Source organism: Chelmon rostratus, chromosome 1, assembly GCF_017976325.1.
Source record: "Chelmon rostratus isolate fCheRos1 chromosome 1, fCheRos1.pri, whole genome shotgun sequence".
Taxonomy (NCBI): Eukaryota; Metazoa; Chordata; class Actinopteri; order Chaetodontiformes; family Chaetodontidae; genus Chelmon; species Chelmon rostratus.
In genome coordinates, this window is record NC_055658.1 from 29,522,194 (window position 1) to 29,541,728 (window position 19,535).

A 19,535-nucleotide genomic window follows, 5' to 3' on the forward strand; every position below is an offset into this window, starting at 1 on the left:
TTGTCTTTGTCCTGTTTTCAATCGGGTTTATGTCAAAAAAGACCGGAAAATGATCTGATTCTGTTTTTATGTTTGACACAGGGTTCCACAGTTTTTAGAGTCTGTAAATTATTTAACATAATTGTATTATAATCATTAATAACTGTTATAAAACATTAATATGTGTCTTGGTAGGTAATCATTGATCTTTCCATTCATGCAAGCTCCCAGAGTTGTTCAGCATGTTTAAGTCTAAAATCTCAGGCTTCAGATCTGTCTTAAGATTTCCAGATGGCTCCAGCTAATTTCAGACCACCAGGCAACCCGTGCATGCATTTGAGGAGAAGAAGTAAGTTCTTGTCATCTTGGTCAATACCTGGAGCCGCAGCAGCAGAATTCTCCACTACACCTGTTGCGAAACTGCATTTATATAGTGTGAATCGAACAGTTACATAAAGCCAGAAGTATAAAATGCAGCCTTTTTTCAACATATTTTCTATAATATTCACCACTTCACTGACCTGATTGCTAATTTTGGAAATGCACTAAGAATTATTTTATTAATGCAGTAGTTTTGAAAATCACTGCACTAATAATATAATTATTTGTGTAATTATGGAACTTTTGAGAGCTGTGTGGTAACAGAAAGGCTATTGTACCTCTTGGTCTTATCACAATAAATCAAGGACATAGCTTTTGAGGTCCAAAGACCAATAGCGATAAAACTGATGATTGATAATCAGCAAAACCTAAGGTTGACTATTTAGCTGACTCATTGGTCCGATATGTAATAAGGATTCTGTAAGCACTCAGACACCATTTTCTGCAAATCCAGCTGCCAAAGTTACCTTCGGTGTCCTAATTATTTCTGTGTCCCTACAGGAAGGACATCAACAAAAGATTATGCTTGAAATCAGTGATACCCTGATACCTATTTCCTGTTACATGCTGAAGACAGGGATCACTTGGCACATGGACGGTGTGACGGGAACTGTAGGCCTCGTCTGAAATGTTTCCTCATAATTCTCCCCCATGTATGCAGAGATGAGGTTAGCTGTCGGCCTTTGATCCAATCAAAGAAGGGAAAGTGATTTATGATGTATTAAATAAACTTCCGACAACATGTGACCTGAATGCACGCTGACATATGAAAATACAATGGCAGGCAGGCACATTTGTTAAAATTTGACAGATTTATGATGCTTTTTAGCAGGTGAGCTAGTTTGTCTTCTAAGGTTAGTGGGCTCGTCGGCTCAAGAGGAAAAGGGCAGTGTTTTTTTCCACTTAGAATAGACTTGAGATAAGGATGTCACATAGGTGACGGAGATAATGGTGCAACGGTGATTGCATACCTGACGGGTGATGTGTGTTGCAGGACGGGTGAACTGGCCACAGGAGGAAAGGCTGGAAAGGCTCTGCAGATCAAGACTTGCCTTATCACCACAAGTCTGTCAATGAATGTGTGTGCGTATCGCTTTTCTGCTGCTACAGTAGCCCCCTTCTCTCTCTAGACCATGCATGTGCATAACCACACATCATAAGGCCCTCTATGTGAATCTACTCCTACCAGCATTATTGTTAATATGTATATTGCCTCTTTTTCTTCCAGTATTGCTTTATTGCTTCCTCTCCCTCCCCCTCTGACTGTTGCTGCAGCGATGTTGGACAACTGCTGTCAGACTTAAGAAGCAGTGAAGAGAAAAAAAGGCTAGAAATTTGAACCTCTTCTGTATCCTATAACCAAGACTGTCACCGTAAGGACCACGCCACTTTGTAAAACTGATCCCACACGCGTTAGCTCTTACTCAACGTGCTCTGCAGAGACCCGAAAAAGGCAAAAGACTTGACCGACAATATTTTAAAGTGAAGAAATTCTATTTATTTCACATCATTGAATTTGAATCAAATCTATATCAATGAGAAATCTCTACCAGCTGAGCAAGCAACAGGTCAGGAGATGCACTATCTGTCATCATGATATGCCACACGTGCGCACACACACACACACACACACACACACACGAACAGGTGCTTCAATGTTTCTAGATGAAGGCACATAAACCCATTGAAGGTCACAGTAAGGCAGATTCACAGCACTAAGGAGAAACCGTAGACCGTAAAAATTAGCGAAGGAACACTCAAGACTTTGACCAGTCTGCCGTATTATAGAATCTCTGTGTAGGACTGTCCTGTCTCCCCCTGTCCGGAAGGAAGAGAGCAGGTGAGAGAGGGTGAGGATGGCTGAGAACAGGAGGAAGAAGATGTTCAGGTGCAGTGCTGACAGACATCCCACCCCTGTTTTCCATGTGACCTTTCCCTCTGCAGGCAGGTAGTGAGAGTTTATCCTCATCATTAGAAAACTAGCAGCGCAGAGAGAGAGAGAGAGTCCTTCCCAGTCTGTAATCCTCATTTCCCTTAAAAGTTCTTTGGCTTGATTGAATCAGCCAACCTTTGGACAGACGGAACAATCGGCAGTCCGTGAATCAACATCATCATATGCCTTTGCAGGCATACCGTCAAAGGTAAACAGCTGTGTTTCTTCTTCCACTCGGACGTGTAATTGCGGCAACGACAGTACACCATCACTCAGAGACAGCAGCAGCACAAACTCCGAGAGTTGTTTTTGCATCATTTAGGAACAGTAACACCATAGTGTCAATCACAGTTTGTTCAGTTGCTTTTCGCGCCCCGGAAAGGACCGATCTGTGCACGCAGCGGCAGCGGTAGCGGCAGCAGCAGCAGCATTCCTTTGGATCACCAACACACTGCATTTGTATAGTCCACAAAGCACTAGTTTGACATAATACCCTGTTTCCAACCGTATACATTCTTGTGCAGAACAGCTCTGTCTGTGCAGAGGTGCGACCACTCTGTTTTCACGTTAGGAATCTGGTCCCTGAGTCTTCAAACTACATCTGAATAATCCCACTGCACCCCAGTTCCCCACCCTGTCCTCTTACCCCCTCTCATCTACGGACATTCAACTCGTAGGTGTGGGTTAAAGGGAGCTCCAGCCATTTCCGCGTAAGTCGATGAGCTGAGATGCGCACCCCCCACCCCACCCCCCACCGGCAGAAGGGCAAGGAATATGACACAGCATCTGCCTCACACTCGCTCGGACACACTACAGACATGTAGTCACATACAGCAGAGAGACTCCACACTGGCTCTGAGCTAACGGCGCACACTCACACACACACACACACACACACACATTGAACAGCATACACAGCTTCAGTCTCTTGGTTCAGTCCGTCACAGAGAAGATGTCTTAATGGCGTGTCAGTGTCAGGTGCAATGGTTGTGCAGGGCTTGTGTGTGTCTGCATGTGTGTGTCTATAGGCAGTTCTGTTTGCGAGGACATCTATGGATGGATGTGTGTGTCCCTGTGTTAAGTAAGGGCATACTCGAACGTCCCCTTCTCCAGCCCCTCGATCCCGTCCGCCCAGTTGGAGGAAGGCATACTGCTGTAGGGGTCCAGCAGGATCCTGAAACATCTTACTATCAGCAGACCCAGGAACACCAGTAGCATCCCCACGAAGGCAAATGCCGTCTTCTGCTCCAGAGTCAGGGAGTGCGCCATCATGTCGTTTCCGCTCATGGCAGCAAGGGAGTGGTTGTAGTGGACGCTACACATGGTAAACCAACATCTAGGTGCCTCATCTCTCCTCTGATAGGGTCAGGCGTTTAGGAGCCTGCATGTTACCTGGACAGAGATAACATGACGGCTTCAGGTTAGCGCCGCCTTGTGTCTTGTGCAGAGAGGATCCATTCAATCAACCTATTTAAACATGATCACACTTGCATGCATACGCTGCATAGGCGTTGAGACACAAGGGTGCAGATATGGGAAGGGGAAGACACAGAAACAAGTTCAACGTCTTTGAAATGAGCTGACCACGAAACATGAGGGGCTACAGGTATCTATAAATAGCCTCTTTTGAATGTGGTATCAAACAGATGTCCGGAGACTTCGATCTCTCTCGCTCGCTCAGCCCCTCTGGGAATTTTGCAGAAAATTACAAAAGGCAAACATGAAGGGAAGAACGAGGGAGACTGCAGGAAAAATGGGTCCAGGGATGCGAGCCAGTGCCACGGCTACATTCCTTTAAGTCGGTTTAGAATTGCAGTGTGTCGCAGTGCATAGCCAGCTGTTAAACACAGGCAAAGCGTTGGGGTTTCAATGAAAGCATCTCATCTCCATGAGATGTGACGCTATGTATGTTCAGGTTTAGAGAAAAGGGCTCTCTACCTGTTGCGTGCGAGCAGATGCCTGCCAGACAGCAGGACTCCATTAAGCAGGAAAGCGAGGGTGATTGATCAAACATAATGACAAAACTGGCCTTGTCACACAAGTGCAAGTCTGCTCCTGTCATTCTGTTCCTCCCAAATCTTTCATATGAACACAAGCAGCAGGTGGCTCGAGTGAGGGGGGGGGTTAGATGGGAGAGGGAGGGTACATACAGACAGGGACAGGTGAAGGAACAGAAAGAGAATGGGGGAAAGACAGAATGAATGGCGAGGAGGACACTGCACAACTATGCATGGTGTGAGAGACAGCGAGGCGAGAGGGGGGGTAGTGAGGCAGGGTGAAAGAGAGAGACTGCATCGGCAGATTCTCCAGTGAGGCTGTCTGAGGAAGAAAAAGCAGGCGTCTCACCGTCATTATCGCTCCATCCTTACAGACCTGTTGCTGCCGTCTCTCGCCAGCAACTCCTCTCCCTCGGAGTCCTCGGACGCACGCCCGTTAATCCATCCACGGCCGGCATGCTGCATGCGCTGCGCTAACCTCTCATCTAAACAAACGGCGGGAGGTGAGGAGAGAAGCGGAGGAGCGGGGGAGAGGCTGGATCGAGCTATGATGCGCGTCTCCTCTCAGAGATGCAGCTCCTCTTCCTCATGCTCCCTCACTCGCTGCCTCCTGCTCATTATCATTCTGGTTCTCTGTCTCTCCCTCCAGGAGCACGCACGCTTGCTCCTGCTGCATGGCAACCACTTGTTAGTCTCACTCAGCTGCTCTGCTGCCTCAGTCATTCACAACATTCCCCCCCCACCACCAACAGCACCAACACCACCACCACCTCACCCGCCTCAGCAACACTGGGACGGATGCAGCAGCATAAACAAGCAATCCGCCTCTTCTTTTTCTTCTCTCCTCATTCTCTCCCCTCCCTGGCTTATTTGGCTCCTCTAAAAATGACTCCACCAAAATGTGACAGGAATACCATGGCTTAGCCAGGGGGAGAAATGCTGCCTCTCGCTGCCCCCGGCCAGTAAATGCTGCTGCAAAGGTATTTTTGGTACAGCACAGCATTATCCTCCAAGCCTGGTTTGATGATGTGTTTTTAATGGGTGCAGTTTGCTGTGGTCAAATTGAATTAGCCCCCCCACCTCTGCTTAAAGGCTCACTAATGCCAGCACCCTGGACATGGCGAAGGAGAAGAGACCAGTATTTAAAGACATTTCACTGTAGTGAATGAAAAGCAGCGGACAGCAGGTCATCATTGCCCACTGTAACAGGATGCAGCAGTGAAGCGTCCGGCCATCTGTTTCGTTGTTATGCAGCGCAAAATCATATCAGCAATGTGGTTTCTGTCACAGTGCTGCAGTGACTCGGATCTGAGGATAAGGCATGCCATGAGGGAGGTGGTCATCTTTACACTGGTAAAGGTTGCTTCGTTTTTCCTTTTTCGGTCATAAACATCAGACGAATTCCCTGAGAGAATCTAGAGGCGCGTTACCTCCCTCACATTTACTTTTACTTCAGGCTTTCATGCCTCTGCAGTGTCTTTTGAACTGTCCTTTTTTCTTGAGTCAGAAGCAGCTTCTAGTCCTGCTGCTCCGTTAACACTCGGCGGCGCGGCGCTGCTGTGATTTAGCTGTGAGGGAGTCAGCTACTCATAAGCACGTTTTTCTTTCAAGGACAGCTCTCGCAGATGAGATGAGGAGATGTCACACTGTACAGACAATGCAATCGTTAGACGCCGCCTCATTGCCCTCACGTCAGTTTGAGAGGCAAGGTCAGAATGGAAAACTGTGTGGCGGCAGCACAATAGTGCGCGGTCACCAGTGACGAGGTCAAGTTACAGACAGCGTGAACTGTCATTATTATTAATCCATTATAGTGAATTTGCTGCGAGAGAGGATTTCATAAAGCCACTCATGTGAAAATTAGCAGCAGCTCAGTGACTTACATTAGGACATTTGCTCTTAAATTCCCTTTTTATCATAGCTGCCAACAGACAGAACAAGCAAATGTGCTTTTACTTGTGTGCCAAGGTCTGCCGGTGCGCTTTGGACTCTTTTGGCTCTGGGAGAGGAATTGCTGAGACAATATAAACCTGTTGCATAAAGCATATTAAAAGACAGCGTTCAGAGGACATAAGGATAAAGACTGTTAGACTTTTATCGTGGCCAGAAATCAGGAAAACAAAACCGCTAGCCTGATATTGAGAACTATAAAACTGCGATTCTATGAACTGCTCCCCTTCAGTGTTACTGAACCACACCCTTATGTGATAATACAGTTCAAAATTAATATTAAACACATACTGCCAGGTGATTGCACACATCATATTACACAAGAATTATGGCTGTAAACTGTTATGAAAAATAGCAAAATGATTATTTTTGCATCTCTTGGTGTGGTCAGATGCTGGAGGTCTTCAGTAAGACATCACTAAGCCATGTTAGACATTATGCAAGTTAGGGAAAGGTGTATATTGTGTATTTTGTGGTATTCACACCATAAATAAGCAATTAATTTACTGTTGGTATTAGTTGTGGGTTTCCAATTTGTCTATATTATGGCTTGAAATGCGACGACTTTTCTGGCTAGACTTAAGGGGATGTGTGTGTGTGTGTGTGTGTGTGTGTGTGTGTGTGTCCACAGCTAATCTTGTTTAATGTAATCTTTTTTTATTGTAATCTCTGTTTTAAGCCGCCATCGACTGCTGACCCCTCACTACTCTAAACCAGCCGGTAGGACCTGCAAGTGATCAAGACCTGCTTCGCGACACGTCCGCCCCAGACCCACCTGGTGGAGATCTGCACTCTGCTGAGTGCACTCCTCCACCTCTTTATTTGGTTTGTTTTGACCTTTCTTCATATTTTAGTCTGGAGCGTTTCCACAGAAATCAATACAAAGAGGATTATTAATTACTGCTGACTCATCAATCACATCTCAAGCCCTAATCTGGTTTCTACACAAAATTAAAAACCTACAAATGTGGCGAGATACTTATAACGTTTGTCACTGCTACTGAGAAAGTCACATTCCAGTCTAAATTCATAAAGGAAGCTTCAACATGACTGTTGGGCTTCAGCTGCCTTGTTATGAATTGTGCAGCAATCGTCTGTATGTATTCTATCAAAACACCCAGCCATCAAGGAAATGCATTATGAGTTTATTGACCTGATTTTTCATTGACAGAGTAACGTGGACTGTACATCCAGTTAAAGGTTAACTTCCCTGCAATATTACAGGTCAACCTTATCCATGGCCATATTCAATAGTTGTTGCAATCTGTCCTTCATCACACCTGACTTATCAGTGGTATCTGTTCCTGAATGAAGTGATTTATTTATTCTCAGGAGTGAGGTTGCACCAGCTGTTGAGTTTGTGGTGATAGCATGCATAAATCTACGCAGGCCGATCAAAAAAACAACAACAACAACAAAAAAACAATCAGTATGGCAATCACACATTTCCATGTAACATAAAAAACATCTGGATTGGAGGAGCTCGCCTGTAGATGCACTAAAAATTCAGCATGAGGTGGTTATACATGGGAAATTATCCCCCAGAGTGACTTTATAATGGTTTGGCTGTCAATGAATTATTCTCAAGAGATTAAATGACAATTTGAAACAGAAAATTGATTCTAGAGGTGATTATCATCAATGTGCCCTTTAGACTGACACTTAAACCACTGCCCATTCGCTTGTTTCCTAACCAGCTTTGAATGCTGCTTTGAATCATTGCTCAGGCATGAACGTGTAGGTGTAATGATGTTTCTGGTGCAGCATAAATCTGTGGTTTGAACACCATTATTATGTTCAAAAAGTTGTTTAAACTTTTAACAAGAAGAAGCTGGATAAAAGTTTTTTTTTTATTGGAATACAATCAACTTTATGTGATATTGAAAAGTGTTTTGTTTTTTTTTGGTGATGGAATCTGCTCAGCAATTCTGTGCAGATTCCACCACCAAAAAAAAACAAATGTTAAGGCACATTGCATAAAGGAAATGAAAATATTCCTTCAGCAGAGTAAAAGTGCATCAATCAATAGTTTCAGGAATGATGAATTGCCTTGGCTCATTCTGCACTATATCATTAGCATAACAACATTTTGCAGAGTATTCAGGGACTTACTGGTTCTAATAAATGCTTCAAATGTTGAGCCTTTGTCTTGTGCATCGATCAAACTGCTTTGGTGGGTTGCGCAGGTCTTGATATGGGTTTGTGTGGTCTGGGTACTGTTAGGAAACACACAGATGGATCCATTAGAGGTATTACTTTCCGTTCACACTAAATTCAGTTACTCATTTACTGTCTGATTAACTTACTGACGCCTGAAAGTGTCTACTAACCGCAGAGCAATCTTTTCAAACATTTATATTTTATTTGTGCTTATTCCTCAATTCCCTCGGGTCCAATAACTCCTGAATTATATTCTATTCGACTCTATTCACCCAGGCTGCCTAGCAACATCTCCCAAATCTCGCGTTGGAGGCACAAATCTCCACTGAATCTTGTGTCCAGTTTGGTAGGTGGCGGTATGCACTTGAAAGTTTGTATTGCAACCCGCCAAAAAACGGTAGAAGAAGAAGCCTCTTCTCTGCATATTTTGAACTGCGTAGCGACAGGGGCATCTTGCGTCGTGTGGGGCAAAAGACCTCAACATGGCAGATGTTGCAACTCTCGATGAGGAGCCAAAGCAAGAAGAATCTACTGCATCCGTCAAGTCCGATACCGAGGACACATCTGAAGAAACACCCAATGGCGTGAAAACGTGAGTAAAAATTATGCATTGGTGTGTCCGTTCCGTCTGTGTAGCCGCTAGCTAGCTTAGCTAAAATGGAGTCCTGCGATGCTAGCTATTGTTAGCCGCGAAGCCTCTAACCTCTGTTATCAAACGTTGTAACCGTGGAGCGCATGTACGATAGATGTTAGGTTTGCATGTTAGCTAACATGACGAAGAGTATGTTATAGCATTTCTAAGTGAGGTCTCAAAATTGTCCGCATATGCCCTAACGTTAGCTACTTTGTGTAGTGGGTCAACTTGACCTGGGTGCTAATCTCGGTTGTGTTTTGCTAATGCTAACAGAATACTAAATTTAATCTCTTGTTAAATAATCAAATTAAACCAATTTTTAACGTTAGCCCTTTAACTAGTAGGATAAATCAAGCAGGCTACACTTGTCCTCAGCGGACATGATCAGCTAGTGTTAGCATCCCTGTTAATCCCCACTCAGTTGTACACGTTTCATTGAATAAAGGCACTTATAATGCTGCACTGTCAACTGCTGTTAATTATTAAACGACCCTAGTTACCACAGTATTTTTCTTTTCCCATCAGACCTCACCAGATTTTTTTTACAGCAGGATAGTTGCTTTGATAAAGCGTCTTAAAACAATTAATTATAAAATTCCAAGTCTAATTAAATATTTGATATACTATTAAAGCGTATTTTCACCATAAATAATTAGTCTGATTTCTTTCTTTTAATTTTGTTGCACTTTGCGTAATTAGCTTGACTGTATTTACAGCTAGTAGAATCAGATGTACTGACAAGCAAACGAGTGGTCACCTGTATGTTGTATTTCATATCATCTGTTAATGCACTAACTTGTTGTTTATTGAGCTCTACCATTCTTTCTGATTGGGGAGGGGGGTGGGGGGGGGGGGTCCTTCTGAAAGAAAAACACAGTGCCACTGAAATGCAAAACACCTGGATGGAAATTGCTATTACTCACATATTTATTCACAGGTCCCGACTGAACTGTAGTTTTGATATAGAACGTTCTCTGACTTGCACCTTTGTACATTTTGTAGGGATGCTGAAGAAACTAAGCCCCCCAAAGAAAAGCATGACGCTAAAGAGAAGTCCTCTGGGAGCAGAAGAGGAAACCGCTACCATCCCTACAAAGACAAACATGGTGGAGACAAGAAGGGTGCTCATAGGAACCGAGTGTTCATCAGCAATATCCCCTATGATATGAAGTGGCAGGCAATTAAAGATCTAATGCGTGAGAAAGGTAATGTCCCCAGTGATGGGGATGGCGTCTCCCCTTCTCTCCAGCTCTTCATCTGATTAGAGATTCTTGACCCTTTTTCCTTTGTTTCCAGATGGAGCATCCTGCTTCTAGTAGTAGTCAATTAGTTTGTAGCTTTCTCTGGATGTATTTAGTGCAGACAGTAGGGAACCAACATAGTGTGATATAAGGTTATTGGAGTTTTAATAATTTTTTTTTGGATGGACGCCAATTTAGTTTGGGCTGATATGTCTGTGAGAAAAGGAAGATGAACTTAGTTACATTGTCACTTGTTCTATGGCATTGTCAGCTCCAAAATGTAACCTCAAACCATTAGCAGAATTGTTTGTTGAATGATTTTGTTGCATCTGTTGCAAGGTGAATCTTGTTTATATGAATGATATATTGTAATGTTTTACTTTCTGAATTATGGGGGTCTTAAGAAGCCTTTTGAAAGGACGGCTTAAAACTTTCAACTGCTATGATTGGAATCTGTTGACAAACTGATCATGTTGAAGTCTTTTGAATTTCCCAGGTTTAATGTAGCTGTGTTTCTCTCTGGCCTTGGCCTTTGGGTGTCTCAGTCACTGCCCAGAAAGGCATGGTTTTGTCTGGTGGGATGTTGGTCTGGGCTGACTGTTGATCATTAATGGGACATTTCCATCTGTAGCGGCATTGCCAAGGCCAACGGCGATTTGAAGACTTGGTGACTTAAATTCCTTTGTTCTTTTGGTATTTTTCCTTTGTATGTCTCATGTAGTTGGTGAGGTTACATACGTGGAGCTCTTTAAGGATGCAGAAGGAAAGTCAAGGGTAAGTGATGTGGCCAATTTGCTGCACGAGGTTTTAAATGCCCTCAGCAGGCTCTCATTAATCAAGTGCTCTTTTAGGTTCTGATCCTTTGGGTCTTACTAAGTTACCGAACTGGAGATACTGTAGGTTGTGTTTAGAGCCTGATAGATGGCTAATGATGATATTCATTTGAAAGGGAGATGTCCTGTTGATTTTGGAAAAGTAGACCAATGAAATCATGTAAGAGTACACTTTTGCTTTTGTTGTTGTCATTTCAATTGGTGTAAAAGATTGTTTGTTTGGGCATTTTCCAAAGGGAAGTGTGGGTTGTGTGATTTGTCTCATTGATTGACCCTCATGTCTCAAAATCTTATTTTACAATTCTGTTACATGACACAGCTCTCTCTTCAAAGGAACAAAACAGTCTTGAAAGATCCTGTAATGTTTTTTTATTATGTTTTTATACTAAATGGCAATGATGATATTATAGATGCAAAGGTGGACCTTGTGATTTTTCTTCATTGCAGTGGTAAAACTGTTTAATGCTAAGTAATGTGCAACATTTTTTTCCCCTTTATTTTCCACCTTGGTATTTGTGTCCAGTTCAAAACAATACAATGTTTCAGTAAAATGACAGTGCATAGGTATCTTTCAGTGTGAAATGATTTTACCAAAACCTTTATGAAATATAGATTATTATTGTTATTGTTTTTTTTTTACTATTTGTCAACATTGCTTCAGATAATGACAAAGAATATGCTCTTAATAGCATTTTAATCTTGTTTGCAATAGACTTATATGGGCAACATGCACTATAGAAAATACTAGAAGCATGTTGATACACCAGATTTATAATGCTCATGTGCTTTGTCTTGATTCTAACTGCATTTTGTTCACTTCCTCGACTTTGGGTGTGTGCTACCTGGATGCCAATGATGCTCCCCTTGTTAGGGCTGTGGGTAAGAAACTACCTTAATTTCTCAAAATTGCTTCTTTTTTTTTTTAAATTCTTATTACTTGCAAGGGCTTATCTGATGCATCTGTTTTCCTTATTCAACAGTGTGGTGGAGTTCAAAGATGAGGAGTTTGTGAAGAAGGCGATAGAAACTATGAATAAACATGACCTGAGTGGAAGGCCACTCAACATCAAGGAGGTGAGAACAAATTACGGTGAATAACTATTGGGGGGGGGGGCGCGACACACACTGACTGCCTGTGCACGACACAAGAGGAGAGGGAGCGTATTTCAGTTGTCCCTCTAGGCTTAATGTAGGTTGCGTGTTGCATTGCTTCTGCGCAGTTCTTTGTACTGCTCTGTTGATTAAACAGGTTAAGTGAAAGCATGTTGTTGTAGAATGAGAAACCAGCAAGATTGCCTTTATGTGGTTCTTAACCTCATATATTCTAATGGAAGAAATGATAAAAGCTATGCCTGTGTCTGGTCAAGTGTGGCAAGCATGGAGGAACGTAGAGTAGTAGCCTCCGTCAGGCTCACTTACTTGTTGTTGAAGGTATATATGGAGGCTGTCTTGCAGAAGGTCCTTTTGATAAAAATAATGTGTTACATCAAACTCATTGACATTCATTAAATGTTGAATTTTGTGTTAGATTTCTTTGAATTGTTGACGTTTTATTCATACACCACATTATTAGACACTCTTTCTGATTACTAAAATAGCTCTGCAGGGCAAGGTTTCTCTCAGGCTGGGCCATTCACACAAATCATTCCTGCCCAAAGATGGTCGCATATGACAATTTTGGTCACAGTCTGGAGAGCTGCATTTTTTTCTTGGATTGCAGCAGATATGAAGTGTTGTTTTTTGTGTTACAGCCTATCTTTCATAGTGGTCCTGAATTCAAAAAGTGACAAATCCAAACACAAACATTTCTCATCTTCCTGTAAACTGAAATACTTTCCAGTCACAGTTGATTGTACGTTTTGGTCTTTGATATTGATGATATTGAGCTGATGCTTCTTTTTCACATTGCTTGTGTGTTTTCTGTTCAAGGTTTGAAAGATTTGTAGGTGGTCACAATTAATTTATAGCATTTATTACAGCTGAATATTTTTTTTGTGGAACTGAAAATACAATGGATGCTGATATATCAAGCAAGTGTGGAATTGCATTGTACAGTTGTTAGTTGTACAACCCTTACCTGACTGATTCTTCTAGATAATCTTGACTTGCCATTTGGGACTAAATTGTTAAGCATTTCTCATTGAAGGACCCTGATGGGGAACACGCTCGGCGTGTACTGCAGCGCATGGGAGGAGGCCAACATGGAGGTCGTGGGCAGGATATGGGGCCTGGTGGGATGAACATCCCACCCTCTATTGCCAACAACCCCAACATCCCACCTGACGTCATCCATGCACTGCAGGCCGGACGACTGGGCAGCACAGTGTTTGTAGCCAATGTGAGGCAATAGTAATAAACAATTTCTTAATATAGCTAGTGGTAATTATTTTTGTTCATTAATAATGCTTGTGTCTTTCTGTTGTTGTACAGCTGGATTTCAAGGTGAGCTGGAAGAAGTTAAAGGAGGTGTTTGGCATGGCAGGTGTGGTCAAACGAGCAGATGTTAAGGAGGATAAAGATGGCAAGAGCCGTGGGATGGGAACAGTGACTTTTGAGCAGCCACTGGAGGCTGTGCAGGCCATTTGTATCCTTCAGAAATGAACATTCAAACAGAGAAAAAAAAATGGAAAAAAGGAATGCTTTACAATTTTACTGATACCGTCTCCTTGACTCTGGACTCAGCCATGTTCAATGGGCAGATGCTCTTCGACAGACAGATGCATGTTAAAATGGTATGTTATATTTTGTTATTATAAAACGTTGTTATACAGCTGGTGTGAGCTTGAAGTTTTACATTTGTTTTGTTGTGTTTTTATAGGATGAGAAATCTCTTCCCCCTGATGATTTCCGTCAAGTAGAAAAAACACCTCAGTTACCACGTGAGTGCACTGTTAGCCCCCTGTTAGTTGTTGCTATCAAATCATATCCACAGTAATAAGCTCAGTGAATTGTGTACAGCACTAACACTGTCATTGTAAGAATTATGATACCCTTTGGGAACAAGTGACTCGTCTTAATAAACTTATAAAGATATTTTACAGTGACGTTAGACAGGCCCAGATAGGCCCATGCAGCAGTATGCTAATGACACTCCATCATCTCTGTGAAAACAGCACAATCATGGCTAGAAGTACGGACAGCTAACATGTATTTTGTGCAGTATAACACATATAATGAGAATTAATGACAAAGTGAAAAATCATTAATAAAGAAAAGCAAGTTGTATTTATCTACTTTACAAATATTGAAGGAAGTGGAATCTATACATACAACATCGGGGGCAAAGGTCTCCACATACTGAATTCTGTTGTTTTTACAGCATCTGGATCTTAATGCAAATGGTTTATTTTTGGTGAAACTTGAGACATGTAGAAAAAGTGATTTGGTTATTTTCCCTGAGCGTTTGCAGCATGATGTGTTCAAGGACTTTCGGGAATTTGAAAATACAACAATAATTTCTATTTTTTTTTTTTACAGTTTCTGAGTTTGACAAATGGTGTAATTTTTAAAATTTGTCATTTTTAATGAAGTTCAGAGAGTTAAACACCTATATGGCAAGGATTTCTTAAGCTTTTGTTTAAATGGGCAGGCTTTTAATTGTATAAAATGGCGTATTACACATGCAGTAATTGAACAGTTTCATAAAGGGAAAATCTGCATTTTCTATTGTTTCCTTTTTGTTGGTCGAATTTCGAAATGTATGCTCGTTTTACTCTGGTTGTGTGCAGTATTTTTGCAACAACAAACTAAAAAAGGAAAGCAGGTGATAAAGCTTATGACATAGGAAGACATTAATAAGTTATAGGTGGTTGTTGTTGTCGTCTAGTGAAAGTCCTTGTCTTAAAAGACCTATCAGCCAGTTTGAGTTGTAGCGGGTGCCCATGCTATGGTGTGCGTGTTTATTAATGGAATTGACAAAGGTCTGACGTCTGCACTGACAGGAAAGCCTTGCTGTGCTATATACTATATAAATATATATACTATATAAATAGGATGTGGAAACATTGCTCAATTTGAACAATATGACACTTGGGTGAATAAATAACATCTATTCTCCCCAACGGCAACGTCTGTGTGCCTTTGATTTAAAGTACACTCTGAGCAGTACATCTGCCATTCTTGAAAGTTGGTGCATTGCAGATGCAGTAAAGGATCATGTAAGGATATGTCTTGGCACAGATCTGTTTCACTAAACATTGTAGTAAAGTGCAAAAATTCTCAATGAATGTCTGTTTTGAGTGTAGCATCAGTGATTATTGATTTAGCTTTGTATGAATTCTTTGTACATAATCAGCTATTTCTTTTTGTCTGTGTAGGAGGTCTAGGTGGTATAGGCATGGGACTGGGGCCAGGAGGGCAGCCTATAAATGCTAACCGTCTGAGCGGTGGAGGAGGCATGGGCTCCATGGGGCCTGGAGGTCAGTCACCTGTGAATTATTTTTATTCGTTTGCTTCCGGGACATCACATGCTGTGTTGCAAACCAGCCTGTCTCTATAGACAAAAGCTTATCAGAGAGAAGGAGATGCAGCATTAATCAACAACTTTGACCATCATTCTGTGAATTCATATGCCAGCAATCCTTATATAGACAGTTAATGTGTAAACCATTCAACCATCAAGTCTTGGCTGACATTTTCAGTGCTCATCTTTTGAACCCAAAGCACTCTCAATATGGGTCAAAGAGATAGGACAGAGCTCTGACCTGCTAAAATACAAGACTTTTGCTCTACTAGATGCTAGGATGTGACTTATACTGTGCCTAAAAGCACTTTTGAAATGTTTGAAACGCGCTTTTTATATGCGTATATACAGTATATATGTACCCATTGGATGTAAACAGATACAGTGTGTGCTTTGGCGTGGCCTATCTGACGCCATCTTCTGTCGCAGGTATGGATGTTCCAGGTTGTGGTGGAATGAACAGACTTGGAGGAGGTAAGGTTTTTGCTACCCATGAGCTTTCAGCTTTTTGTGGGGGGAAGGTCAGAGCTTTGTTCAAACACGGTGCTCCTTCTGACAGGAATGAGTGGCGGCGGTGGCTTCGGGGGCATGGATAGCATGGGCAACATGGGCAGCTTCGGAGGGAGAGACATGGCCCCAGTTGGCAGGATGGGAGGTAAGTGAGTGTATTCACTCCTGCTGGGCAGAGATGAGGGTCAGTTTGAGGATGTTATACTGTAAAGACTGAGATGCACTTTATTCGTAACCTAAATGCTTTTTTTTTTTCCTTATGTTGAGATATGTACCGGTCAGGAATGGGTGGAATGGATCGGGACTTTGGCCACAGTGACATGCCAATGAACCGAGGATTTGGGGACTCGTTTGGAGGAATGGGTAAGTGATGCTCTGACTTCAAACAAGCCTGAATTTAGTCATACTTAAACATCAAACACAATGGAGGCGATGCAAGTTCCTCTGTTTTAATTTGGTTTGTGTTATGATAGGGGTGGGGAGCTTTCTTTTTGTCTGGTGTGCTGATCTGTTTGTTTGCTGTTGTTAAATTGTTGTGTTGGTCTAATGCAATCTGCACCAACTTTCTCTCCCTTCAGGTGGAGGTTTTGGAGGAGGAGGAGGCGGAGGAGGAGGAGGCGGAGGCATGGGCAGTGGTGGCATGGGACACATGGGGACTGGATTAGGTACACGAAACTCCATCTTTTATAAATGAATTCACACATTAGCTTTGGAGGTACACTAAGCTCTGTAGCAGATTCACCCTTACTGTTTTATAGTCTTGTGACAGTTTATACAGTAAATCATGTAAACTCAGCAATGAGTATAAGTGTGCCATGATGTAGAAAGTCTTTGTCATGCCATGAATCGGCGCTGGGTAATAAGGAGGGCCAGTAGTCAGATGACCTCAGCACAAACATTGGCTCTGCTCCTTAAACAAAACATGAAGTCCCTGAGCACTGGGGTATGATCCACATTGAAGTAGGCGCAATAGTGATTTACATCGCCAACACTGAGACATACAGCATGTGTACAACGTTGCAACCAAAATGCTAGATGCCACACAGTGTTTATTATGAACAGCTGTAATCTACAAATTAACAAGCTTCTTATGGTATCTGCTGTCCACAGCTGCTTTGTACTGTTTGAAAGCCAGGACAGCTGTGTTGACAAATCTGCAGTCTGTGATTTGAGAAGAGCGGTGCCAGAGTGCCGTGCCATTATGCCTTTTTTTTTATTTTAATTTTATTCTAATTTATCTATTTATAGCAGAAGTGTCATGTCAGTGAAGAATCATGTTTTGTTCTTGAACTGCACAACAGTGTCACATTTTTCCGGTATGATGTGACCGTTCATGGCGTGAGATACAGCCGAATTGAAACTGAAATAGTTTTGGATTGATGCATGCATATGAAGAGCTTCATCTACATTTACTTTTATTATTTATCATGTACAGATTAAATTTTAATAACCCTGCACCATCTGCCTATGGCTGCAGGGTTTTGGTGCTGCGTTCACCTCATGCCGCTCTGCACCATCCAGACAACAATTTGATTTCCTGAGGAAGCATCTTGCCATTTGTTGAGATATTTTTTCAGATCTTGCTGAGATTGGCACAGCTGTTACAGAGCAATGTGACCAGTGATGCCATTGGCAGAGAGTTTATTTATTAATCACAACACCCTCTGATTTCTGTTCTGCAGCCAGCCTGTTTTTAACTTTGCACTGCTGCACATGCATGAAACCAAATAGCAGCTGCACTTGGAGGCCCTCACACAGTCTGTCCGCTCAAGACCTTCTGCTTTGCACTTGACGTTGTGTGATTAAATTAGGGTCCATGGAGTTGTGCGCAGAATACAAAATGGAAAAAAGAGTGTTGGAGAAACTGATTGTCTTCCTCGTGAAGTTGGTGGTCGTTACGAATACAAGCTGATCCAAAGTCTGCTTTTCCTTTTATAAGCAATGTCATGGTGACATTGGGCTCTCTGACAACTACTGTTAAGTGATGGAACACCAATATAGTTTCACAGTGTTTTATACACAGTTTAGTGGGATGTCATCAAACTAAATTAATGAAAAGTTATGTGTAAGATTGTGAGGTTTAGTGTATGAAAGTTCAAATATGCAGATATTGTCTCATTCATATAAATCTGTGGCCAGTGCTAGAACCTCTCTATGCTCCCCTGTGACATTACATTATAGTTCCTCTCGTTATTTCTGAATGTGTGTGTTAATTGCAGGTGGTGGAATGGGCAATATGTCGATGGACCGGATGGGCTCCGGCTTTGACCGTATGGGCATGTCAGGGATGGACATGAACCGTGGCTTTGGTGGCTATGGAGGTGGCGGAGCGGGCCACATGGGTGCAGGCATGTCTGACAGGGGCTCCGGGTCCAAAGCAGGCTGTCAGATCTTTGTGCGAAACGTAAGTGTGGCATAGATTTGTGAGAACTTTGCTAGTATAGAGAAGTAGAAGTCTATTAAATAAGATGGGAGTTACAGAGCCATCGTTAAGACCTCCACACTGATTTAATTTCATTCATAAATTCACTTTTTCAATGTGTTGATTCCCTCGTATTGATTGAAGTTTTAATGGGACACAGCCCAGTCGTGTTGTGCATAATATAAATGGTAATGATGATGTAAATGAGTAATTCATGGTTGATTTGTTTAGATTAATGAACTGGTGCTGTACTTCACAGTAGGGTTTTGATTCCTGGCACATTTCCCTGAGTCTGACTCTCTTCGTGATGTATTTGTACGACATGATTTATTGATGCACTCATCTTTCATCTAGCCTCAAATATGTTAATGTTGACGAACGCATATGCTGAAGTATACGTTTCTGTGTTGCAGCTATCCTATGATCTGACATGGCAAAAGCTGAAAGAGAAGTTCAGTCACTGCGGTATGTCTTTTCATTAGTGTGAATTGCTCAATACGAAATATATCTTAATTTACAAACCGCTCAAAGACTTCTCACTGACGTTTAGTCGTGAACTGTGGTTGAACACGAATGCCGAACACTCATCAGCACTCGGTGAAACGTTGTGGTTTCAGAATGCACTCATCGCTCATTCTTGTCCACTTCAGGCCAGGTAATGTTTGCAGAGATCAAGATGGAGAACGGAAAGTCAAAGGGCTGCGGAACAGTGAGATTTGACTCTCCGGAGAGCGCCGAGAAGGCCTGCAGGATGATGAATGGAACCAAGATCAATGGCCGAGAGGTGGACGTCCGCATCGATCGCAACGCCTAGAGCTTTTGTAGAAGTCCTGCTAACACACTTCCACATTCAGCCCTCTTGCCAATGAGCTTTTGTTTTGTTTTAAAAACACAATTACTTCATATCTCCATGTGTCCACGTTCTTTTCTTTTTTTTTTTTGTTTATATATATATATATACTGCATAGGTCTTTTATCTTTGTTTTGTAAACCCTTCTTAATTTGTCAGGCAGTTTATTTGAACAAATAAACT

At 42.2% G+C, this 19,535-nt stretch overlaps 2 protein-coding genes across 2 annotated transcripts; one reads left to right on the forward strand and one right to left on the reverse strand.

The window, feature by feature from the left end:
- Window positions 1-3,370: 3,370 nt before the first annotated feature.
- On the reverse strand, window positions 3,371-3,616 carry ctxn2 (cortexin 2). The gene has a single exon (XM_041942683.1). It carries the CDS (start codon window positions 3,614-3,616, stop codon window positions 3,371-3,373), a length of 246 nt encoding a protein of 81 aa, XP_041798617.1.
- A 5,223-nt stretch (window positions 3,617-8,839) lies between these two features.
- On the forward strand, window positions 8,840-19,529 carry myef2 (myelin expression factor 2). The gene is made up of 17 exons (XM_041958205.1): window positions 8,840-8,992; window positions 10,037-10,239; window positions 10,997-11,049; window positions 11,980-11,987; window positions 12,089-12,182; window positions 13,255-13,446; window positions 13,539-13,692; window positions 13,791-13,840; window positions 13,927-13,987; window positions 15,425-15,526; window positions 16,000-16,044; window positions 16,130-16,225; window positions 16,348-16,443; window positions 16,659-16,745; window positions 18,300-18,484; window positions 18,916-18,967; window positions 19,153-19,529. Exons 1-17 carry the CDS (start codon window positions 8,883-8,885, stop codon window positions 19,314-19,316), a joined length of 1,752 nt encoding a protein of 583 aa, XP_041814139.1. The 5' UTR covers window positions 8,840-8,882; the 3' UTR covers window positions 19,317-19,529.
- The last annotated feature ends 6 nt before the right edge of the window (window positions 19,530-19,535 follow it).